The sequence below is a fragment of the Drosophila gunungcola genome, unplaced genomic scaffold (genome assembly GCF_025200985.1).
Source record: "Drosophila gunungcola strain Sukarami unplaced genomic scaffold, Dgunungcola_SK_2 000078F, whole genome shotgun sequence".
Classification (NCBI taxonomy): domain Eukaryota; kingdom Metazoa; phylum Arthropoda; class Insecta; order Diptera; family Drosophilidae; genus Drosophila; species Drosophila gunungcola.
In genome coordinates, this window is record NW_026453241.1 from 212592 (window position 1) to 236053 (window position 23462).

Genomic DNA, 23462 nt, shown 5'->3' on the forward strand with positions numbered 1-23462 from the left:
TAATAAAACTTGTAATTAAAAATATAAGAAAATAACTATATTTCGTATTTCTATCGTTATAATAATAATATGTATATTGGTTTTTGATTTTACATTTTCTTAAAATTGCATGTAATAATATGGAACAATATGTTACATGCTAGCAATTATCGAAGTTCCAGTTAAAAAATTTAATTAAAACTCATATTATTAAGTTTTTCTCGCCATGCAGTTGAAATAATGATTAGTTGGTAAACGGCTAACTTATAGGATTGCCAATTTGTAAATCAGTTATTGTTTTAATAAAACTGCTGCAAGCCACTGTAAAAGGTGAAAATAGGTGTTTCTAGATGTATGATTGAAAGTGAAGTGTCAATTTGAAAGTTTAATGAAATGATAATTGACTTATTTTCGAAAAGATACTTTTCTATAAGACTTATGTGCTCAGATTCCGAATCTGGGCAAAAATTTGAATTACTTTTTAACCTCAATAACAGGAGAACTGACTTGTGTTTTAACTAAAAATGTCTTAAAAAAGAAAGAGATAGGTTTTAAAGTCAATGACATATCGTTCACAAATTTTTCAAGACATAAATTCGAAAGAGACTAAAAAATAAACAAAATCGCAATTTTTGCAACTTTGAGGACCTTTTCTGACTTTTGCATGGCCAAATGTACATTTTTGATGTTTCTAAAATTACTTATTACCTATTTTGGAGACATGAAACGATTAATTCTAGCAATTTCTGATGCTTCTGGGATTTTGGTCTGCCAAATGTATTTGCATTTATGTATGTCAATGCAATCTATCATTTAACATAATGTTCGATTAAATTCGGGACAGCAGGGTCTTGAATATTTCGATATTCAACGGCCAAGCCCATGAATTGAGATCGTGGATCAGCGTGTTCTTCAATTGTCGACCAAAGACTTTAAAAGGTTCGATGACTTGTGCCGTGAATTGCATTTCGAGCGGCATTCAAAATGACAAACTGACTGACTGACAGACTGAGGCATTGACGGCCGGGTGGGGCAAACTGAAGAAACGTGCCGGTTTTCGAGTGGCAGGGGCTAGTAAAATCCACCGAGGCACGCCACGATCCCCAGCGATCCGAAATCCGTTAATTGTGCCCAAAAGAGAGCGCACAGACACAAAAACACAGGAAAATTGAAACTCTCGATGCTGAAAAATAAATAAAAAGTGCGAGACCAGTTAAATGAAAAGCAAAACAAAGTCATTAAACGCGGAGTGCTGGAGAAAAAAAACAGAAAACTGAAAACCGAAAAAAAAAGCGGAAAATTACCGAGCAATAATAGAAAGAGTTAAGCGAGCTGTTTGGCGTTGTTGTTCAATTTCATTTTCACTTTCACTGGCTGGCGGGGGAAAAGTGGGGAAAAGTTGCGCTCTGATAAACCGCTAAACTGCCAGAAAGAGACGGCACCAAGCGGGTTCTTAAAAGCGGTCACAATCCGCTGGCTCGTAAATGAGTCATGTAGAGATGACCCCAAAAAAGGGAGGATGGGCCACTTCCTCAAAGGGAACAATGGCTGAATAATATAATTATGTCAAATATATCCCATATTATACCGACTTTTATGTATCATCCACATCCATGTAAATCTCATACTTCATACTTTGCGTTTTTTATTGTTGTTTTTTTACAAAAAAAAAAAAAACATTGATTTCAAGTAGAAAAGAAAGCCAAAATCAACATTCTAAAGTCAGAATTTTAAGTAATAAACATTTTTAATTTTAATTCAACCTGCTATTATAAGTTATCACTTTAAAACTAGCACGTTAAAATAATATTAACATGCATATTATAATATTTTGTAAGGTTATTGTGATTTTTTTAAAGTGAACAACAATTTAAGGCACCTTCATATAAAATCATAAAAAATTAAGAAGCATTGATGAACTTATTTTTCTTTGATTTGTATTTGTTTTATATTTCATGAGCCTTATATTCGGAACCTTTTATATGAAAACCAATAACATTTAATAAGCGGTTTAACTAGTTTTGCTGTGCTGTTTTTTTTTTTAAATATTTTATGTGCTTGGTAGAATATAGTACATGTTATAGAACATATTTGAAACGTAGACAATATAGATAAGATATATACAGAATAGATAATTTTGAAGCGGAGTCCATTGCAGAATTGGGTGATAATATTTTTTAAAATATTTTTTGAAGTGCTTAAACATTTAACACCAATAATATGCCCAAAAAAAATGGTTTGATTTTTAATTAAACTAAGCCAAATTGAGAACCCAATTTTGCAATGTTTGGCCATCCAGGGATTTCCAGATTTTCAAGACTTACAAACTCGCCTTCTCCCTGATCCAAGTCCTCAGTTTGGAGACCCTTTCGTAGCCATCGGGAGCATCACGTCCGCAGCGGCCGATCACGAAACTGGCCAGGCCCACCAGCTTGCCCTCGTAGGTGGCCGGTCCGCCGGAGTCGCCATAGCAGGCCCCCTTGCCCTTGGGATGGAGCAGGCACATCGTGGTCTCCGGCAGCTGGTTGAGGTACTTCTGCTGGCAGGTCTGCCGGGCCAGGGCCTTCACCTGCACGAACAGCAGGGAGTTGGAGAGCGGTCCCATCTGCGAGATGGCGCCCCATCCGGATATGTCCACGGTGGCATCGCTGGGCGGATCGTCGGTGGCCAGTTCGATGGCGGCGATGTTGGAGCCAAGGGTCAGGGACCTTTGCAGGCGCAGCACGGCCACATCATAGCCATTGCCCCTGTAATTGGGATGCACGGTAACGCTGGCCACCGGAACCCTTTCTCCGCCGCTCGAGAGGAGCAGGCTGCCCGCCTGGACCGCCAGTTGGTTGGCGGGAACTCTAAAGGCGCATATAGGACAGGCCGGTTAAGGGTTAGGGCTACCAGAAATACGCGAATTCTTCAGATTCCAATACCCACACATTTCTTCCTTGCTTCACGCAGTGGGCGGCAGTGACGACATAGTTGCTGGACAAAATGGATCCACCGCAAATGTGACTTTCACGGCGACGAAGGGAAATCTGATGGGGGAATTGGCCCTCCATCGCCTGGGTTCCGCCCAAAATCCGGGGTTCCACAGCGGTGTTATTTTTGGCCCGAACTTGTCCCACAATTCCGGATGCACAAAGCATCAGCAAAAAAGTCCAAAAAGGTAACATGACTGGATGAGTAAGCTTCCTAAAGAGCTATGCTTGCTATAAGGTTTACCTGGCTTTTATATATGTGACCCAAACTTAAGGGGCTCATCATCATTAGTTCGTCGAAGTGTCAAAGTCAATGGCGCTATCGAGCTTTAACCTAATTTGGTTAGTTTTTGTTTTCTTACATTTTTTTTTGCAAATGAAGCCCTCCTAATTACGATGGGGTTCAGATGTAGAAAAATCAAACAAAAAAAACATTCTTAAAGGGGTTGTATAACATTCAATGGGAAGGGCTCGGAAGTGGTTATCTTTATTAATAAGATTCCGGGAATAACAAATATCCCTATATTTAAAGGTTACAACTTAAATGATGGTTATTTGTATAACAATGCAGATAATATGTTTATTTTTGTCAATAGTTTATTACACAGTATTGGACCCATTTCCGACCATACAGTTGTGACTACAGTGATATTAATACGCTCAAGTCAAAATAGTATCCACTGTGATACATTTTTTTTTAGCAAAAGTCCTGGAAAAATTTTTCAAAAATTATTTATAAAATAAAAATTATTTTTTTCACAGTTCTTCAGTTTTAACCAGTTTTAACTTTTCATTTGAAAGTGCTACCATTTGTATTTTTTTATTTATTATACATTAATTTTATTAATTAAAATGCCTTTAATATGTACAGCTTTAAATTAGATGGAGGACCTTTTTTAGTGGTGTTTTCCATGGGGTCCAGGTCTTCAGTTTGGAGATCCTTTCATAGCCTTCGTTCCGCCCACAATTCGGGCTGTCGAAAAAGTTAAAAAGTTAATGGTTTTACTGGCCTTTATGTATGCACCAAACTTAAGGGGCTCATCATCATTAGTTCCTTTTTAATGTCAAAGTCAATGGCGCTATCGATCTTTAACTCATTTTGTTGGTTTTGGTTTTCTTATTTTTTTCGCAAATGAAGCCTTTTTAATTACAATCTAACAAAAAAAACCTTCTTAAAGGGGTTGTATAACTTTCCATGTAATGCCTTTGTTTATTGATAAGATTCAATGTGGTCTGAAGTTAAAACGTAAAATTTATTCATATACCATTTTCTTATTTTCAATTTTAAGTACAAATAATTTCCACTGTGATAAATTATTTTAATAAAACACATAAATAAAAGATGGAAATGCATAGTTAAAATTTGGAATTCTATACCTTGAATGCGTTAAACTCTTCAATAGATTTTCTATGAGGTTGGTACTTAAAAACACATCAAATTAATTTTTGGTACCATTTTCGGAAAAAAATATATATTCCCATGTTCTAGCCCAATTAAGCTGGAATTAACAATCAACCATAAAATAAATATAATTGACTGAATAAAACAGTGGATTCTATTTTGGTCAACGAAAAATTATTTAGAAAAATCCGCACTTATCACTTTTTTAAGTGATACAAAATTAATTTGTTATTTTTGTAGACGATCATTTCAATTAATATGAAAGAACAAACTTTGAGGTACTTTGCAGTTGGGCATGGTATTTTTTCCTGATTTTTACAAGCCGGCCAGCTCCGCGATTTAGGTCCTCAGCTTGAAGATCCTTTCGTTGCCATCTGGAGCCGCTCGTCCGCAGCCACCGCACAGCAGACTGGCCAGGCCCACCACCTTGCCCTTGTAGGTGGCCGGTCCGCCGGAGTCCTTGAAACAGGTGCCCCTGTCCTTGGGACCTGCCGCCGACGGCAGGTCTGCCGGGCCGTCATCCGCACCTGCACGAACAGCAGGCTGTCGGAGATGGGTCCGTTTTGGGAGGTCTGTCCCCATCCCGAAATGTAAACTGTTACGCCGTCGGGCGGATCCTCACTGGCCTGTTGGATGGCGGCGGTGTTGGGGTCAAAGGTCAGGGCGCTCTGCAGCCGAAGCACGGCCAGATCGGGACCTTGACGACTGTAGTTGGGATGCACGGTAACAGTGGCCACCGGAACCACCACTCCGCCGCCCGAGAGGAGCAGACTGCCCGCCTTGATCGTGAAGAGCTCGGCGGGATCTCTACGGAGAATCGGTTGCAAGGTGAATTTGAGGAGATATTTCACATCTGACACAGCATCTCCATCCTTCAGCCAATGGGCAGCGGTGATGACGTGGGTGAACGAGACTATGACTCCGCCGCAGTTGTGTTCTCCACGGAGACGTAGGGAAATCTGGTGGGGAAATTGCCCATCCTTCGCATTCGTTCCGCCCACAATCCAGGGCTCTATTTGGGTGTCATTCTTATTGTTGGCCTGAACCTTTCCCCGGATGCCCGAAGCACAAAAAAAACAGCAAAACAGTCCAGAAATATGACATGACTGAGTTCTTTAAATGTCATACTTCTCTGCATTTATATATGCCCCAAAATTAAGCGGCTATTCCATCATAATTACCCTAAAATGTCAAAGTCAATGTAACTATCACATATCAACTATCTAACCTATACCTAATTTGTATTCTTCGCAAACTATGCCCTTATAATTACTAGGGCAGTTAGGCGATGATAAACTAAATGAAACTCCCCTGGGCTTGTGTAACGTTCTCTGGGCTAAAAGTGCCGAACTAAGGTAGTTAAATTTCAGAAAAATAAAATAAAATACAAAATAGTCGTTATCATTTACATATCGTTCCCTTAGAGTTTAGAGTTTAGTTATGATTATCAGAAAGAATTAATTATTTGTAAGCCAAAAAAAGTTGATTATAAAGATTTGTTTCGGTCTTAAGTCTGTTTACTAAATTAAAAGAAGGTTAAATCAAATCCAAATCAATGATTCGGATTGTTATATTACCAATTGAATTGTTTTGACGCCTTACATAATTTTTTAAAATTCCCAAGAGTCCGATATCTTGAGCACCTTACCGAAATTGATCCAAGAACCCCTTGCTCTAACGATATCTCGAGTTATGGGCCATAAAACCGGTGCCATTGAGGTCATAAATAAGTGAGCATTTCACACGTACTCCGACGGCGTTTAGTGAGCGATTATTACGTTAACCAGTGTCCACTGTCCAGTGGCAATCGCCGATCCTTATCCTTATCGCAATCGGGCAGACGATTGAGTCACCGCCATGAAAAACACAGCCCACAGTTCGTTGGGGAAATTAGGAAAAAATTATAATTGTAGGTGGAAGGGCCAGTGGAGAGTATATACATATGTCTAGGCAATCTGCTCCTGGATCCAGTCGTGGAAGCTGGAGAGTCGCACAAAGACATTCGGGTAGCGGGATCCGCAGGCGCCCACCACGAAGTTGGTCAGCCCGATCAGCTTGTCCCCGTGGACGACGCCACTGCCTCCGTCGCCGTGGCAGGTGCCCTGCTTGAGTTCGTGGTCCAGGCAGAAGCTGTCCTCGCTGTGATCGCTGTAGGCATCCAGGCAGGCGGCCTCCGGGGCCACCTTCAGTGACATCTCGCGGATCTTGTAGGACGCAGTGCCCTCGGTGGTGCGACCCCATCCCGCCACAGTGACCTCGGATCCCTCGGCGGGCAGCTCCTCCCCGCTGGCGACCACCTCGATGGCCTTGATCCGATCGGTGAAGGCCAGCGGAGAGGTCAGGGTGAGCACGGCCACGTTGTTCCGCAGCTTATAGTAGTCCGGATGGACAGCCACCGATTCCACATAGGCAATGCGTCCACCCGCATACTGGTTGGTGCTGCCCACGCGACACGACAGACGACTGGCATCGATTCTGTTTTCAGAGGGTAAGGGTTAAGGGTTTCGATCAATCATTGAGGTAAAAGAAGAAAGAAGAAATAAAATGAAAATAAATAGAAAAAATATCTAAAAGTCAAGGAATTATGTACTACATTTTCTTAAATTGAATTTTGAAGTGCAATCATAATAATAATAACTACTATTGAGTCCATGACTTAACACACAAAAAAAAAATAGTTACAGAAACATAGCTAGCTGTAACAATTTACATGAGTTTTGAAACTTTTGGGTATGAAACATTTCCTAGAAGGTCAGGTATTAAATTAAAACCACGCAAGTATCAAAATAAAAGTTACATGCTTTAAAAATAAGGCCTAAGACTACAGTTTGAGACTCTTCGGTAAAGAAATGGAACTAAAAAGTTATTTCATTTGGTTTTGAATTTAAACTAAAAGTTACAAACTGCCTGTAGCTTATTTTCGAGACACACTTATTTATGTACTTAAATATTTAAATTAACAAATTAAATTAAATAGTTTTTAGATGCGAGTTTTTAGTTAAACGATTCTTATTTGACTTAAATTGTAATCAATTTTTTTTGGGTTTAATTATAAGTTCAGTTTTCAATTTTGTTTTTGTATAATAAAACGTTTTATAATAGGAAGGCATCCTGTCATATAATATCACTTATTCGCCTAGTTGTACACTCCCATCTAGGCAATACCATGCATAAATTAGTGTTTAGTTTCAAAGCACTTTTAACTACTATTTATTTAGGAAAGGACAAAAAAATGAATTATAAGTTTATATTTAACAAGTGCTAAAAACTTTTTTTTTATATAAAGAGATTGTAAACAGAGACATAAGATAATAAATCAATAATTGTAAATCGACAGAAATTTTGATAATAAAAATTATTAACTGGTGGTTTTACAAGTGATTGTTAAATTGTTGCAAGAAAGTGAGATACCAACAACCAAACAAGTTGTAATAAAATCCAACAATGTTAGGATATCACGCATACGTACAGTGGTTTCTATTCATAATTTTTGTCCACCTATCTCGTCTGTCTTATTTAAATCTATAAATGCAATAGCTTTTGGGTCACACTCACAGCTTTCCATCGCGGTGCACGCAGTGGGCGGTGGTCAGGACCTTGGTCTCGGACAGAATGCATGCGCCGCACACGTGGCCGTTGTCCACGCGCAAGGAGGCGGCGTAGGGCGTGGCATTGGGGTCCGCCTCCGCGCCGCCCATGATCCGCCCGCGGGCGTGGCAGACGCCCACCAGGGTCAATCCGATCAGGCCCATGATCAGTAACTTCTGCTGCATCATGTGGCTTTGGTTTCTCCTCGTTTATTTTTGGGGTGGTTCAGCTGTCCACGGCTGTTGGAATGAAAATGCGCAATGCCAGCGACGACAATTTAAGTGGACGACTTCGCCGAGCCACCTGAACCACCCCTACTACCCCCCTCCTCCTCCACCTCCTGACCAATCCTTATCTTCGGCTTGGGCATCACAGTAAATCTAATCTTATCGCCGTCATTGCCAGCTTTATACCACTATGGACTAGTGTTACTTGTTATTTGGCCGATCAATTGGCACGTAAATAGAAAATTGCACAAGGTCCAAGCGATCCGGCGACCATGACAAGACAACACCATCTAGGGTCGATAAAGATGAGTAAGCCAAAAGCTAATGACTAATGAATGCACAATGAAAATCTGGCGTATTCTTGGGGAATTTCATCATTTTGATGGCAAATATAGTTTTGGTTTGTAAAGAACCTAGTAAATTAAGTCTAGAGACTTAGTCAAGGAAAAAAAACCCTTATCGTGAAAATTAAAAACAAAATGTAAATGTAACAAAAATCAGCCATTTAAAACATATTTGACAAAATATCAGAAAAACCATAGTTTAATGTAGGAGGAGACATTTTTGTATTAAAAGCCATTAGATTCAAGGTAGTAAATGAAAATAAAGCCCCTAACTTTAATAACCATATTGTAAAAACTACCCAAAAAAAAATTGTGTGCAACGGTCCTTGAAAACATATTTAAAAAAAAATCAGATAAACCATAATTTAATGTAGGCGGAGAATAAGATTGCCAAGAATATTATAAAATAAAATAACAATTATTTTTAACTTTGAAATTAGCTATTAGACCCCATAAATAATCAGCACATCAGCCATGTTTAGTAGGAATTCCCCAGATCGGTATCTAAAGTTTATTTAAATGTAATCGAAGATAAATATTACCAAAATTAAATGTAAGAGAAAAATAATATTAACGAAAATAACTAACGTTTGACATTTTACTTAGCTTCAACTAAAGCTATTAGAAGTACATTAAAATCACCAAAATAATCAGCACAATTGCCATGTTTAGCGGGCATAACCCTAGATAACAAGTCGGGATTATAAATATTTCGCTTAGTCATCAACGCTCGATCAATAATCTCTTCTGGCTAATTCCCAAATACCTACCCTTGTTTCGTAGAGCGATTATGGGGTTTTCTTGAGATCTCTATCATAGTTTTCCGATTATATTGCTTTGCTAAAATATATGGGCTTATAAAAAATAATCCAATGTCTTCTTAACCATTTTCTTGTAAACTCTGTTAGATAATCCCTCAATACACGCCATAAATTCGAATTCCTTGGTAACTTGAGAACCTTTGATCGGCGCCAATTCGAGGTTGCTCTATCGATTTCAGCTTTATGGTCTGCACTAAATTCCTTATGGCCTTTAGTTTGCCCCATAAATATGAAGGAAACAATTTGTTGATTTTAGGGGGAACACACTTTATGCACAGCAAAAAAAATTGTTAAAAAAAATTAAGGGGTAATCCTTCGGTGAAGCAGATGCAGATGCAGATGCACTATTTGGTGTTGGCCTCGATCCAGGAAAGGTAGTAGGAGACGCGGGTGGCCACATCGGGATACTTGCTGCCGCAGGGTCCGAAATTGAAGCTGGTCACTGCGCGGAGCACCTGCTTGTCATCGATCACGGGTGCGCCGGCATCGCCGCGGCAGATGCCCTCCTTTTCGGCCCTGGAGAGGCACACGGTGGACGCATAGCCGTAACCGGCCTGCCACTCGCACTGTGCCCTGCCCAGCGTGTTGAAGTTGGCCTTCTGCAGCTTGTACGATGCAGTTCCATCGGACAGCTCACCCCATCCGGCCACATAGACGGGCGTTCCGTCGGGCAGCTCCGCATCCTGGTCCTCCGTCCCCTCTACCTGGGCGGTGGGCAGTTCCACGGCAGCAATGCGATCGCCGAAGGTCAGCGGCTGGTCGAGCTCCAGCAAGGCCAGGTCATGGAGGAAGTTGCCATACGAGGGCTGGATGAGGACGCTCTTCACACCCACTATGCTGCCGCCGGCATACTGGTTGATAGTGCCCACTCGCACGGCCAGAGCACTGGCATTCACTCTGAAAAGTTAGCACAAAAACAGGTATTAATTAAAGGTATTTTTAGTAGAAGGAGTATAGGTCAAATTAAATGCCATAAAGTTGTTATTACTTATTTTATCTCATCATCTCTTTTAATTTAATTTAAAATGTAAAAATAACTCCACAACGCTAGAGCATTTTAAAATGTTTTGATTTTACTTAAAGAAAGTTACTTGGGAAAGTTCTTTGCCCTATTTTAACCATCTTAAATCTAATGAGAATTCTTAAATTCTTTCCCCTATTTTAAACATTTTATTTTACTTAAAGAAAGTTTTTTGTCCTATTTTACCAAAAATCTCTTCAGAATTAAATTTAAATATAGTATGAATTCTTTTCAAACATTTTAATATAGTTCAAGAAAAGTTTTCGAACATTTTAGACCTTTTTCATGTGAGGTTTTTAACATAATAAAAAAAATTATGGTGCTTCTTTGTTAAATTTAGTGATACTGATATATATGCTTCTTATGGGAATTCTTTACTTAAATAAATTATTTTCGCAATATAAAACAATTTAGAGCTTTTTAATATTGCTATTGATGCAAAAACAGAAAACTGTTGAGCTACTGAAATTTAAGATTACTATTTTCACAACTATTTGGTAAGGCCTCATTACACATTCTGTTTTTCAACTTGGGATTTTGCCATTTAAGATCAGAACCTATTGTCAGATAGCTGAAGTGCCCACATAGTTTTATGTAAAGTATAAAAATCAAACACCTAATGACAAGTCAGACAAAATCTTGTAAAAATAAAAACTAAATTAAAAGCTACAGGTATTAAGAGATTTTTTGTAATCCTAAAATTAAGGAAAGCCTAAGATATTTGCAAAAAGTGTAGTCATGACTTACGGAGTGATGCCCACATTGGAGACGCAGTGGGCGGCGGTCAAGACGAAGGTCTGCGAGATGATGCAGCCAGAGCAGACGTGGGCCTTGTTGTAACGGACGGAGGCGGACCAGGGGTACTCGCCCTGGGCAGCGTCCTCGCCGCCCAGAATGCGACCTTGGGGCGAGGCCTCCGCGGGGAGGAGCAGGCCGAAGATTAGCAGGCCCAGGACCAGGGTAGTGCGTAGATCAGCCATGGCGGTGGATTGGCAACTGAATGGGCCCTCAGCCCAGCGATCGATGGTCACCACTTGGCGAACTAATCGATGGCTGGCCGTGTGTGTATAGATAAGGGGGCGATTTATGGGTGGAACGACACACGGGCCGATTAGATTGCTTAACCCATGGTCGTAAACGGGGGGGCTCTATAAAGGCCCGCCCGTTGGAAGGAGCACTTTTCAGTTGAGATCCCAAAAAGCATGAGTCCGGTTCAGTCAGTCCTCTCTCTGCTCCTGGTCATCGCGACCTTGGGCGTGGGCCAGTCCAGCCGGGTGCCGGCCGATGTGGGCTCCCAGCCCCACACCATCTCCTTGCGGCGGAATGGCGCCCATGTCTGCGGAGGAGCCCTGGTCACCAACAAGTGGGCCATCACCGCAGCCCATTGCGTCAGTTTGGGCGGTGGACAGCAAAGGTAGATGGTTCACACACAGCGAAAATTTGCATATTACCTGCAAAAAAAAAAAACTATTGTTTTTTAAAAGCTTTCATAGATGGTTTTCGAGCTTTTATTCAGAGAAGTATTGAATATATATTTTTTTATTTGATATAGATTTTATGAAACACGGTGAATAATTGTATTAGGTGTATCCAAAAAAAAACGTAGTATCTTTCGGATTTCGCTTAGTTTTCAAAAATATTTTTATGGCCTGTTTTCGAAAAGCATCAAATTGTTCATTGAGTACTCATATAATATATATCCAAAAGATTTCGTTTATTTAAGATATTGCATAATTTTAAATACCTTTTTACAACCTGTTTTTAAGATTTTATATTGAGAAGTATAACAATTTTCTACTTATTCTTTTTTTTGATTGGTTTACAGTGAAAACTTTTATTAAATGTGTCTTAATGACTTACTATAATTGGGATTAAATATGTAATTTAATATTATTTAAAATTTAAAAATAGTACATATAATGATACAGTGAATACTTTTTTAATGTATTACTTATACTTTGCTAATTAATTAAATAAACAGAAAATACATAAAAAGTATAACTAGAAATTTGCAGAAGAGTTTTAAAACAATTACATTTTTAAATGGAAGATAAATCTTTTTTTTTAAAGTTAGTTAGTAAAATACATAGAAATTATAGTTTGAAATTTGTAGAAGTTTTAAATCAATTAAATTTTTATATGGAGGATAAAACTGTATTTTATAACTAATTTGAATAATTAGTAAGAAAGATTATTTTTAAATGAATTGATTTAAACTACGTAAGGTTTATATGGCTTTTTCTCTGTGTAGGATTACCTTGTTAGCCAATCCAGAGTACATTTTGAAATTCCCCTGACTAGCTACCCAGCCCAGTCCTACAACATTCGAGCTGGCAGTATTCAGCGCCTGGCTGGTGGCCAACTGGTGCCCCTGTCGCAGATCATAATCCACCCGAACTACTCCAGTTCCGTTGCGGCCGGAGCCAATGACTTGGCCCTGTTGGAGCTGCAGACACCGGTGACCCTGAATGCCAATACGAAGCCCATTGATTTGGCCACCAGTCGGCCGGCAGCGGGATCCCAGATCACCTTCACGGGATGGGGATCCAGCAAGCCGGAGGGATCCCTCAGCCACGGCCTGCAGGTGGCCAGCCGGCTGAGCCTGAGTGCTGCGGATTGCCAGAAGGAGCTGTTCCTGGAGCAGGAGGACCTGCTCTGCCTGACCCCGGCCGGCGAGGACTCTGCCGGACTCTGTTCCGGCGATGCCGGAGCTCCGGCGGTCTTCGGGGACCAGCTGGTTGGCATCGCCTCCTTCTTCGTCAGCGGCTGTGGTTCCGGACAGCCAGATGGCTACGTGGATGTGACCCAGCATCTGGAGTGGATTATCGAAAATTCTTCTTAAATAAAACCGAGCTGTCGATAGAGATAACTTTGATGTTTCTAAGGCAGTGGGTTGGCATTTTGATTGATTGCAATTCAACAGTTCACGATTCGCCAAAGTCAAGATCCCAGTATTTGCAAATAATTTTAAATAATATAAAATAACGTCATAATTTTGTACTTTAGAAGGTACTAAACTATCAATGGAAAGTATCCCCATTAATGTTTGCTTAACCCCATTAATCCCAGTGTAGCCCTCTCCAAAAAATACAATTGAAAGAGATTTTCATAATCATTTATAGCTAAAGTGACTTAAGTAAAGTATGGTTTTCCGGTTTTTGATTACACTCAACAATCGTTTCCATTACAACACTTTGATATGAGTACTTGTAAGATAAAAGAGGTTTTGTTTTCCCTAGCATGAACTCCTTCTCTCAAAAGTGTTACATAACTCAAAGAAAACTAATTTGGTGTGTTATCAGTTCTTTCTTTTATGGGGATATATATTTACTCCGATTTCCCAATCTTTAATTGATTGAATTATTATCAGCCGCCTACATCGCATACCTATGTACGTCAACTTTGTGGTTGCAAATCGAACGCCTATAAGTATGCTAAGAAATTCTTAAACAGAGTTTACACTTTGACTTATATTTCGTTAATGTAATTTCTATATTATGTGCTTCATATTTAAATTATATGTTTCAATATATCAATACATATATCATATAATAAAATTATATTTCAAAGAGTACTATTTATATTTGAACTGATAAGCAATCAAACAAAAATACCTCTTAGCGAGGTAATATCTGATATCAAGTTTTTTTAAAGAAAAATGAATAAGCATTCGACTAAATAAATTATCTTTTTAATTGTGTCCATTCGGACCGCTTCATTCAGGTCTTTGCCTACACAGAAAAAAAAAATAATAAGATATGATACTCATTCCGATGAAATTCTTAACGTTTATAGTGTGTGAGTGTCTCTGCCGGCCGGCAAAAAATGCATAAGTGACCTTATATGTATGCGTGTGTCCATGTCAAAAGCCCGGCTGAATACCAGAAATTTCTGAAACGTGTGTGTCTGTGATTCTTATGTTTAGCATAGAAAACGAATTATGAAAGCTGTTATATATTTACAACTGCACCTATTCAATAAAAAGTTGACGACGAACAGTTTCACCAGCGAAAAAACTTTATTCTTTCTAGTGAGACCGAATTTTTTAAAGTTCACCCGAGTTCGTGTGCTTTGGTCATACTGTCGTAATCAGCTGGGCTTGTTGATAAACAAATTTGAGAAATCAAATTCAAAGATGTTGAATATAAAGAACGCCAGAGTTAATTTTGGTATTGGAATGGTGGTGGCAACCACAAAAAAAATTTAATTTTTTACGTAAAAAGTTGAACAAAAATCGGTTCTAACAATTGTAACAATTTGCAAAAATGTACAAAAAAATATATATATGTAATTATTTTTTAGACCGATAGAGAGAGATACAGTATTTGACAATACCTTTTTAATGACATATATCACTTGTCTGTCGCTTTAATTTGGCTATTTTTAGCGACTTTTCGCTCAATAAGCTAGTTTTTCAAAAAGTCGTAGAAAAAAACCAGACACACTCACAGAAAAATGCTCATTTTAAGAAATACCAAAAAAAAATTGAATTTGAATAACTTTTGAACGAAGCATCGGATCTAAGCAAAATGAAAAAAAAAAATCGATTATATCGAAAATATGATTCCACCTTAAGGAATCATATAGTTACTTGAACTTATGAGAATGCTATCAAAATAATCACTCATTTTTTTAACAAGTTTTCTAGTAATAGTAAACTCATACTTTTATGGTTATTATTTAACACTTATCGATAATGTTTGACTGAAACTGCTGCTCGAAAGCTTATAGCCAATTCACATTACAGTATTTTTGACAACGTGATGCAGTGTGAATTGGTGTTCCACTTTTTCACCGTCTTCCCATCGTTCCCCCAAAAATACTGTGATGTGAATGGCTAAAATGTGAATAGGCTATTAGAATATTAAATACCACAGAGGAATTGGTTTGGCGGCTGAAAGTTAGAAAATCTTTTAGTTTAATTATATATTTTAGGCAGTAATACTTATTTGCCACTAATGAATTGATCTCAGGAGCCAAGCGCCATAACTGAAAAAAAAATCCGGCTGAAATTGTATTGAAATTGTCAGTTTGTGTGACGACAGCTCCCGAAAAGCAGATTTATAAAAAAGAATTAGAATCGAATCGAGTTGCTCGCGCAGACAGACAGACAATTCGCAGAATTCTTGGACTCTTCTTAAGCAATCCAAACGCAGAAGACACCAAACCGATCCAAAAAACAAAACAACAAACCGACAAGTGCGAAAAATCACGAAAAAAGGCATTTCCCAAATGGCACCAAAAAAAGGAAAAAAGCACGCCACCAAAACAGGCGGTCATCGTCAGCTGCAGGCGGGGGGCGTGGCCTGGAATACGCCCATGGCGCTGGACGCCGCCACCGGAGCGGGCCGCAAACGGAAGACCGCCATTGCGGGCAACATCGTCGATCCCAACGACGCCGAGAATATGCAGAGGCGCTCCAAACGCAAGGCCGACTATAGTCCCATCCAAAAATTCAAAGTCAAGCGCTCCGCGCTGGGTAACCTGACCAAAAATACTAACAACATGTCACTGCATCCCGGCCTGGATGAGCAGCAATCGAAGCAGCCGTCGGATCAACAGTCGGAGCAGCCGGCCAAGAAACCCAAGGCTATGGAACAGGATGCTAAGCTGAAAGCTAAGAAACGGAAGAATGCCTTTGTCGCCGCCAACAAGGGGACCACAGGCGCCTCCAGCAAGGTGGAGCATTCGGTGGAGCTTTCGGTGGAGCATGGCCACAAGGTGGGCAAGGTGGACAAGCTGGAGGAGGCCCAGGCCAGGCCCAAGCGGCTTCCCAAGGCAGTGCCCGCCGCCAAGAAGTCGGCTGTGGGCGAGCAGCTGCCATCCATGCCATCCATACCATCCATGCCATCCAATCCGGCGGTGCCACCGAACGTGGAGGACTTTGACCGCAAGCACTGGGACGATCCGTTGCAGGTTTCGACCTACGCAATGGACATATTTGAGTACCTGAAGGGGCGCGAACCGGTGTTCCCCATTGTCGACTATATGCCGCGACAGATCCACCTGACCGCCGGGATACGCGCCATACTGGTTGACTGGATGGTGGTCGTGCAGCAGAGCTTCGGGTTCAACGCCGAGACTATGTATCTGGCAATGAAGATCGTCGATCTGTATCTGAGCCGCAAAGTGATCAAGAGGGATCAGATTCTGCTCCTGGGCGTGGTTGCCTACCTCATTGCCTGCAAATATGACGAGTGGCAGCCGCCGCCGTTGATCCGCGACTTTCTGTACTTAAGCAATGCGTCCTATAACTACAACCAGGTGGTGCACATGGAGCTCGAGACGCTACGCACTATCGAGTTCGAACTGGGCGTACCGCTCGCCTGCCGCTTCCTGCGCCGCTACGCCCGCTGCGCCGAGGTGCCAGTGCCCACATTGACCCTGGCGAACTACATTCTGGAGATGGCGCTAATGGACTATGCCACCGTTGCCTTCCGCGACTCGCAGATGGCCTGCGCCGTCCTCTTCATGGCCCTGCGCATGAGCGGCGGCTCCGGGCAGCTGGGCCCGGCCACGAACACCTGGAGCCCCACACTCGTCCACTACAGCGGCTACCAGCTGACCGAGTTCGTCAAAATTGTTCGCGTGCTGAATGCCGGACTGCACCGCAACCAGCCGCCCAACATCAAGACGATCCGGGAGAAGTACTCGCTCGAGAAATTCCACGAGGTGGCCATGGTGCCGCTGCTAACGGACCTGCAGCTCTTTCAATAGCCTCAACGTTTGGCCAATGTTCCTCACCAGTTGTATTCATTCAGTAACATAATAATCGCTAGCACACCGACATCCCTAACCAAACGATTCATGTTCTAACATGCACGCTATTTTTAAGAGTTGCCAGCATTGAACAAACCCAACTCTTTAATCTACATATGTAGATAAATATATACATATGTAGATATGGCAAGCTTTTTATCACTATGATTTTAACAATACCTTATGTTATATGCAACTGCTGCGGAAAAGCATTCTTAGAGGCTTGGAATATGAAGTACCACAGTGTTATTGGCATAAAAATGACATGTTAGAAAAATCTATACATATACATATATATGAATGTATATTTTAAACATCAAATTAAATCCAATAGTCCTAAATAGTGCTGAAAAGTATTTTGTTCGTTATCACATCAGGTATGCAAATAATAATGCTGACTAAAAGCATTCCTACCGCAGTGTTATTGACTTACAAAATACAAGTTTCAACATAAATTAGTCTAATAAAATTATTAAATATTGAAAGAGCAATATTTTTGTAAGCAACAAATAGGGGATAAGTAATTATTTCTACAAATATTTGTAAAAAGTGGGGAAAACACTTTAACTAGGTATAGTATTAAAATTTCAAACCAGGAACCCAGATTAAAATTATGCTTGAGACTTTGGTTTTTTTTAAGAATTTATATACAGTTAGAAGGCCGAAAAAGACTAATATTTCAGAATTTTTTCAGAGAAAACTATTTAGGTAATTGATCTAAAAATTTGTAAATATATTATACTGTATTTGAAATCTTAGCCTTAGTAAAAATATTTATTTGGAAAGGAGTCAAAAAATGCGTTTGGCGGTGACCATTATATCTCTGAATTGGATCATTCGAAATTAAAAAACCAAAAATATTTCTATAAAGTAATGTTAAACCTAGTAATCATTCAAAGGAAAACGCAATGTAAAATTTTATGAAAAAAAAACGGCGGTTTTTCAAAAACAAATTGATATTTGACCAAAATTTCGGCATTAAATTGTTTTTATAAAAAAAAAAAACATTTGTCGGTGGTAAAAGTCTTTCCATAAATGACTAAAAATATATATTTAAGAAGCTCGTGTTAAAATTTAAGACTAGTCATCGACTTTGAAATCACAATTTTGAGAAAAACGCGTTTAAAGTTTGTACTTGAATTTTCGAGTACTCTAAAAAACGCCTTTTAAAATATCATTGTAACTGCGAAAACATTCACCGGAAGGATATACAATTTTCGGTGTGTATGTATGTACACTAAGAAAATAAACTCAGAAATAAATGAATTTTTTTTATTCCAACAGCATTGTAACCCCTTAAGGGATATTAGTTTTTGAACTGTCACCTCCACCTTTTGAAGAAACAACCATAGCTAGTGCTTTTGTCATGCTGTCGTTATCGAAAGTGCTTTATTGCAACTGCTGCTGGATCCAATCGTAGTTGGCCGCGATGCTGACGAATCGCTCGGGCAGCATGCCACCGCACTCGCCGAGCATTTGGGCACCCAGACCCACCAGCTGGCCCTCGAACACGGCCGGCCCGCCGATGTCCCCGGTGCAGATGCCCTGGCGACGGCCGTGGCCCAGGCACAGCACCTGGTCGCTCTGTACCTCCTCCGTTTTGGCCAGGGCGCATGTGCGGGGGGCCATCACCTCGGCCGCGCCAATCTGCAGGGTGCGGTGCATGTTCACCTCGGACTCGGAGGTGCGGCCCCATCCGGAAACCTCCACCTGGGCGCCCAGGGGCGGAGTGACCCGGGAGAGGGCAATCGGGGCCACGGTCGCGCTGAACGGAACGTCCTCCTGCAGGCGCAGCAGCGCAATTCCGGTCTTAAGCGTGCTGTAGTTCGGGTTGATCGTAATCTCCTCCACGCGGATCTGTTTTCCACCGGTGTACAGGTCCACGGATCCCACGGTCACGGCAAACAGAACAGCTGGCCACCTAAAATCAAAAGCAAGAATCATTTTATCACCGGAAAACTAATCTAATCGAAAGTTGAAACGGATTTTAAAATATTCTTTCTCCGTCTCTTTCCATTTTTGATGTTAAACATAAAATCTAAAAAACCATGTGCCTGCCTTAACATCTTTATTTTTTATATTTTTTGATAATACTTTTATTTTTAAAATATTTTTGTTGCTTATTGGTAGAAACCTGTGGCGTTATAAAATGGTTTAAGGTTTACTTTGCAAATTTAAAAGGTTTATACATATCAGAATGCGTTAAATTTAGATGTAAAGTATGAAAACGCCATTGCACAACCACAGTGCTTATGGTTTAATTTGATTTTCCATGATTTGAATTTGTTAATAGCTTGCAAATTTATTTAACAATGACAAAATGTCACTTTCCTGGAATCTAGCAACTTATTGATCTCAGTAGGACACAATAAAAATTGATCAAAAATACTTTATAAATTTCTTATAAATACTTTATAAATTTGCAATAATTTGATTGAAATTATTTTGGTAATGTTATTTGTAAATTGAATGTTTTTTTAACTAAATATCTGAAGGTGCAAGAGATACTATACAAATATACAATGATTTTGTCTTTAATTAAAGGATCTCAGTAAACCAGAAAAATAATACTAGTGAGTTTCCTTTAAAAATCTCATTGGTCGAAATTTGAACTTAGCTTATGTTTCCTAAATTTTTGTTTGATCTTGGAAAGCCACTAAATAAATGCATAATAAACACTGTAAAAATTCCAAGTGGGCTGCAAAAAAATCCTATAGGAAGCTTATTCTTGTTTTATTTAGAAGAAATAGTTAACCAATATTACTGGCTTAAACAAAAAATGTAAGGAATAAGTTCTAGGTTAATCCTAGATCAGCGCAGTTCTCATTGATTTTCTAAATGAAGGAAGTTCCTCTGGAGGTGGTCTTTAGGGTTTGCAAACTTACGGGGTGTCCTTGCCGTCGGAGCAGACGCAGGTGAGGGCGGTGAGGGCGTACCGCTGGCCGATGATCACGGCGCCGCAGTTGTAGCTGCCGCCGACGGCGAGGGAGGCCTGGTAGGGCAGCTGGCCGGGAACGGCGTCCTCGCCTCCGGCGATCCTTCCCTGCGGCTGGGCCAGCGCTCCGGCGACCACGAGGATTAGTCCAATGGTGATGGTCAGCTTCATGGCTCTCCGTTTGTTTGACTTTTGATGGGCTCGCAGCGATGGCGTGAGCTCTTATAGGGCCCACTGGGTTGGGGATATGGGTATGGGTATGGACATGGGCATGGGTATGGGTATCTTATCGGGGTCCGAGAGATAGCCGGATAGATAGAGCCATCCGGTGACAGAGACCCCTGAGACCGAGACCTGATTAGACAAGCCCTCGCCTTGGGGATGTATGTGTATCGGGATCGGACATGGTATCTCCGGGGATCAATTACTGGGAAGCCAATAGGGATGGCAAATATATGGGTATATCGTTATTATATCGCATTCATCGAATTTGAGTTGCAATCGAACTCCGTTTAACAGACATTACCCCGAGTAACCTTCTTGTTTCCTAGAGTTCAAATTGGCTGTTTAACTATAACTTATTTTCTCAACTGTTTTCCAACAACGTCAATAATAATTTTAAGAAAATTTTGTGATAGAAGTATCTTCAGCTTTTCATCAGAATTTCGGACACTTAAATAAAGCTCCAAAATCTAAATCTAAAAATAAAGTACACAGAAAAGTGGACAGACAGCTTAACCAGAAATGAGTTTGCTTTGTCACTTTAAAAACTATTTTGAATGAGAAAAGATTGCTTCTTTTAAAATCTATAAAAAACATTTTTTTAAGTTGCAAAATCAACCAATTTGTAAACATATAAATCTCAAGAGCTGGCAAAGTTTTTGAAATTCAATAAAGTTGCTGAAATGTTAAATAAAAATCTCTAGAGTTTGAAATTTTGTACAATTTTGTCTCATTAATAGGTACTTTCCAAAGTTTTTAAATTTGAATAAAGGTGTTTAAAGAATTATCTTATTGCTTTTTAGCCGATTAATTGATATGGTGAATATTAAATATTTTTTTTTTGATTTTCTATGATATATAATTATATGATGTTGACTGATTCTGTTAATCTTATTCTTTATTTATATTCAAATTGGGATGCGGCTTAATTTATTCTGCCATGCATTAACAAACAACAAACAAAACATATTGATTGAAATTGTAAATATTACATTAATATTTTTGAGATTTACTATGGTAAAATATTATATTATTATGACATCGTTAGTCTTTAACAAGCGATTTCTTTGACAATTTCGAGATGAAGTGAGGCATCAAAATTTGGATGCGGTTTGATGATTATATGGGTATTTCCTTTGTCATGTATCAACGAACTCTGGTCGGATGATGGATGTTGTCAGTGTCAGGGGGGAATAATCCAGGGCGAACACGTTTGAGGCATGCCACTTACGTACGTCGACGGGGCAACGATCGCTGATCGCAGATCTCGATCTCGGTCTCGATCTTCACGTAGCAGAGCTCATCTCATCTCATCCCATCCCATCCCGATTCGATTTGGCCAGCCGCACAACCAGTTGGCTCTCGTTTCGAACCACATTTCGCACCGCCAGAGAGCCCCTGTTAAATGGTCTGCCCGACCGCCAGTTTTGACCATTCGCAGACTCGACGCCGACCGATAAGGACCATGATCTTGCGAACGCCATTCGCCGGCCACCAGCTGCTCCAGCTCCTGCCCTCCGTCCTGCTCCTCCTGCCGCTCCTGCCCCTCATCCTCCTACTCCTCGTCCGGCCAAGCGATGCCAAGACGCCCAGTCTCGGGGACCAGCTGCAGATGCAGCACCACCAGATGGCGGCGGAGCCGGGACTGCCGGAGCCCAGGGCGTACATGCCGGATGCCCAGCACCTGGACTTCGTCTACCACGACCACGAGGAGCTCACGAGGTTCCTCAGGTGAGTCCTTCAAGTCCCTCAAAAGCACACGACACTTCAGGACAAAAACGATCTTAAATAAGCAAAAGTAGGAATTTTAAATCAATTTTGAAAATCTCTAGCAAAAAGAACCATTTTGTACGGCTTATGGCCAAAATTCAGAAAGGCATTTGATTTAAAGCTTCAAAAATCGGAAGTCAATCGGTAGATTTTAAAAGGACCACGAGGAGAGTACGAGGTTCCTCAGTCCTTTGTGAAACATCCTTTAGGTCCCCAAAAAATCTACACATAATGGTCAACCAGACTCCATAACTCCATAACAAAGGAGATCTTAAGAGATTTGAAAACAGTAATTTTGAGAAGGTTTTAACTGTTTTAAGTCTTTTATCGATGTATCTGCTAAATTCAAATTGTTTTAGGTTTTAAAAGTCGTCAGGCGCTTAGAAAATATTTTGCCATAAAAATATCTTTGGATTTAAAAAAGAAATTCGGACATCCCATAATGTTATACAATCAAAAGAAAGAAAACTGAAATCAAATTTTTTAACTATTAAGAGCTTAGAAACCTTTCTAGAATCTATATCGTTTTATCAATAACTTTCTCAATATTTTTTAAAGTTTTCAATCCATGCAAATTTTAAAAATTTAAACCTCAAATGCTTTAAGTTTTATTTAAATTTTGTTTAAAAAATAGGATTTTTATAATTTTTTTTTAAGTTTAATAAAGGTACTAAAATATCTTTGTCGTTTTGTTAATTTTTAGTTTTACAAAAATTTAAATTTAAAATTTGATTGTCTGATAAGTCTACACTTCATTTTTTTTTATTTACTCAATTAATATATTTATATTTGTTCTCTTTAAATTCCATACATTGTTTGACACAGTACATATTTTTCCAATTTTATCAAATTGTAAAATCTTGTCTAAAAATGTGTCATATTGTTGTGTGTTTTAAGTTAAAATAATAATTAATCAAATTATTTAGTATTTAAACAAAATAATCATGTTAGGTGCTAGATTTTTAAATGTAGCCAGTTAGTGCTTTCCTTAAAGATAAACCAATATCTCACTTTTCGTAAAGTATATACCCACTGTTAACCCGATTGATTACTTAATATATTCATCATGCAGGGCCACCAGTGCCCGGTACCCCAACCTGACGGCCCTGTACTCCATCGGGAAGTCCATCCAGGGTCGGGATCTGTGGGTGATGGTGGTCAGCTCATCGCCGTACGAGCACATGGTGGGCAAACCGGATGTGAAGTACGTGGGCAACATCCATGGCAACGAGCCCGTGGGCCGGGAAATGCTACTCCATCTCATCCAGTACTTCGTGACCAGCTACAGTTCGGATCAGTATGTGAAGTGGCTGCTGGACAACACTCGCATCCACATCCTGCCCACGATGAATCCGGACGGCTATGCGGTATCCAAGGAGGGAACATGCGATGGTGGTCAAGGAAGGTGGGTTCTCTGGAGAT

At 39.9% G+C, this 23462-nt stretch overlaps 7 protein-coding genes and 1 pseudogene across 10 annotated transcripts in view; 3 read left to right on the forward strand and 5 right to left on the reverse strand.

Annotated features, from left to right (window-relative positions):
* LOC128264805 (carboxypeptidase D) overlaps positions 1-23462 on the forward strand; it is a 30935-nt gene that overhangs the window by 2221 nt on the left and 5252 nt on the right. For all 4 annotated transcript variants that reach the window (XM_053000480.1, XM_053000481.1, XM_053000482.1 and 1 more), the window contains exons 3-4: positions 21696-22001; positions 23113-23445. In XM_053000480.1, coding sequence (XP_052856440.1) covers positions 21736-22001; positions 23113-23445 — 599 coding nt within the window. In that variant the 5' untranslated portion in view covers positions 21696-21735. The remainder of the gene's footprint in view (positions 1-21695; positions 22002-23112; positions 23446-23462) is intronic.
* LOC128264808 (serine protease SP24D-like) lies at positions 1900-3186 on the reverse strand. The gene is made up of 2 exons (XM_053000486.1): positions 2908-3186; positions 1900-2828 (listed from the first exon to the last, which is right to left on the reverse strand). Exons 1-2 carry the CDS (start codon positions 3144-3146, stop codon positions 2300-2302), a joined length of 768 nt encoding a protein of 255 aa, XP_052856446.1. The 5' UTR covers positions 3147-3186; the 3' UTR covers positions 1900-2299.
* Positions 3936-6068, reverse strand: LOC128264759 (serine protease SP24D-like; annotated as a pseudogene).
* LOC128264812 (chymotrypsin-1) lies at positions 6231-8212 on the reverse strand. The gene is made up of 2 exons (XM_053000489.1): positions 7909-8212; positions 6231-6828 (listed from the first exon to the last, which is right to left on the reverse strand). The coding sequence occupies exons 1-2, from the start codon at positions 8127-8129 to the stop codon at positions 6300-6302; spliced, it is 750 nt and encodes a 249-aa protein (XP_052856449.1). The 5' UTR covers positions 8130-8212; the 3' UTR covers positions 6231-6299.
* Positions 9576-11370, reverse strand: LOC128264807 (chymotrypsin-1). Its single transcript, XM_053000485.1, has 2 exons — positions 11102-11370; positions 9576-10230 (listed from the first exon to the last, which is right to left on the reverse strand). Exons 1-2 carry the CDS (start codon positions 11332-11334, stop codon positions 9678-9680), a joined length of 786 nt encoding a protein of 261 aa, XP_052856445.1. The 5' UTR covers positions 11335-11370; the 3' UTR covers positions 9576-9677.
* On the forward strand, positions 11522-13223 carry LOC128264809 (serine protease SP24D). Its single transcript, XM_053000487.1, has 2 exons — positions 11522-11768; positions 12656-13223. Exons 1-2 carry the CDS (start codon positions 11557-11559, stop codon positions 13194-13196), a joined length of 753 nt encoding a protein of 250 aa, XP_052856447.1. The 5' UTR covers positions 11522-11556; the 3' UTR covers positions 13197-13223.
* On the forward strand, positions 15058-17737 carry LOC128264806 (G2/mitotic-specific cyclin-B3-like). Its single transcript, XM_053000484.1, has one exon. It carries the CDS (start codon positions 15587-15589, stop codon positions 17069-17071), a length of 1485 nt encoding a protein of 494 aa, XP_052856444.1. The 5' UTR covers positions 15058-15586; the 3' UTR covers positions 17072-17737.
* Positions 18372-20266, reverse strand: LOC128264811 (serine protease SP24D). The gene is made up of 2 exons (XM_053000488.1): positions 19999-20266; positions 18372-19034 (listed from the first exon to the last, which is right to left on the reverse strand). Exons 1-2 carry the CDS (start codon positions 20217-20219, stop codon positions 18503-18505), a joined length of 753 nt encoding a protein of 250 aa, XP_052856448.1. The 5' UTR covers positions 20220-20266; the 3' UTR covers positions 18372-18502.

What these genes read in the sequence shown, in the direction of transcription:
- LOC128264808 (XM_053000486.1), bottom strand. Translation starts at nt 3,146, where the DNA reads ATGTTACCTTTTTGGACTTTTTTGCTGATGCTTTGTGCATCCGGAATT. An exon ending in GTGAAGCAAGGAAGAAATGT is followed by an intron (nt 2,829 to 2,907) that starts GTGGGTATTGGA and finishes ATGCGCCTTTAG; the next exon opens with AGTTCCCGCCAACCAACTGG.
- LOC128264812 (XM_053000489.1), bottom strand. Translation starts at nt 8,129, where the DNA reads ATGATGCAGCAGAAGTTACTGATCATGGGCCTGATCGGATTGACCCTG. An exon ending in GTGCACCGCGATGGAAAGCT is followed by an intron (nt 6,829 to 7,908) that starts GTGAGTGTGACC and finishes CTCTGAAAACAG; the next exon opens with AATCGATGCCAGTCGTCTGT.
- LOC128264807 (XM_053000485.1), bottom strand. Translation starts at nt 11,334, where the DNA reads ATGGCTGATCTACGCACTACCCTGGTCCTGGGCCTGCTAATCTTCGGC. An exon ending in TCCAATGTGGGCATCACTCC is followed by an intron (nt 10,231 to 11,101) that starts GTAAGTCATGAC and finishes CTAACTTTTCAG; the next exon opens with AGTGAATGCCAGTGCTCTGG.
- LOC128264809 (XM_053000487.1), top strand. Translation starts at nt 11,557, where the DNA reads ATGAGTCCGGTTCAGTCAGTCCTCTCTCTGCTCCTGGTCATCGCGACC. An exon ending in TTGGGCGGTGGACAGCAAAG is followed by an intron (nt 11,769 to 12,655) that starts GTAGATGGTTCA and finishes TCCCCTGACTAG; the next exon opens with CTACCCAGCCCAGTCCTACA.
- LOC128264806 (XM_053000484.1), top strand. Translation starts at nt 15,587, where the DNA reads ATGGCACCAAAAAAAGGAAAAAAGCACGCCACCAAAACAGGCGGTCAT.
- LOC128264811 (XM_053000488.1), bottom strand. Translation starts at nt 20,219, where the DNA reads ATGAAGCTGACCATCACCATTGGACTAATCCTCGTGGTCGCCGGAGCG. An exon ending in TCCGACGGCAAGGACACCCC is followed by an intron (nt 19,035 to 19,998) that starts GTAAGTTTGCAA and finishes TTTTGATTTTAG; the next exon opens with GTGGCCAGCTGTTCTGTTTG.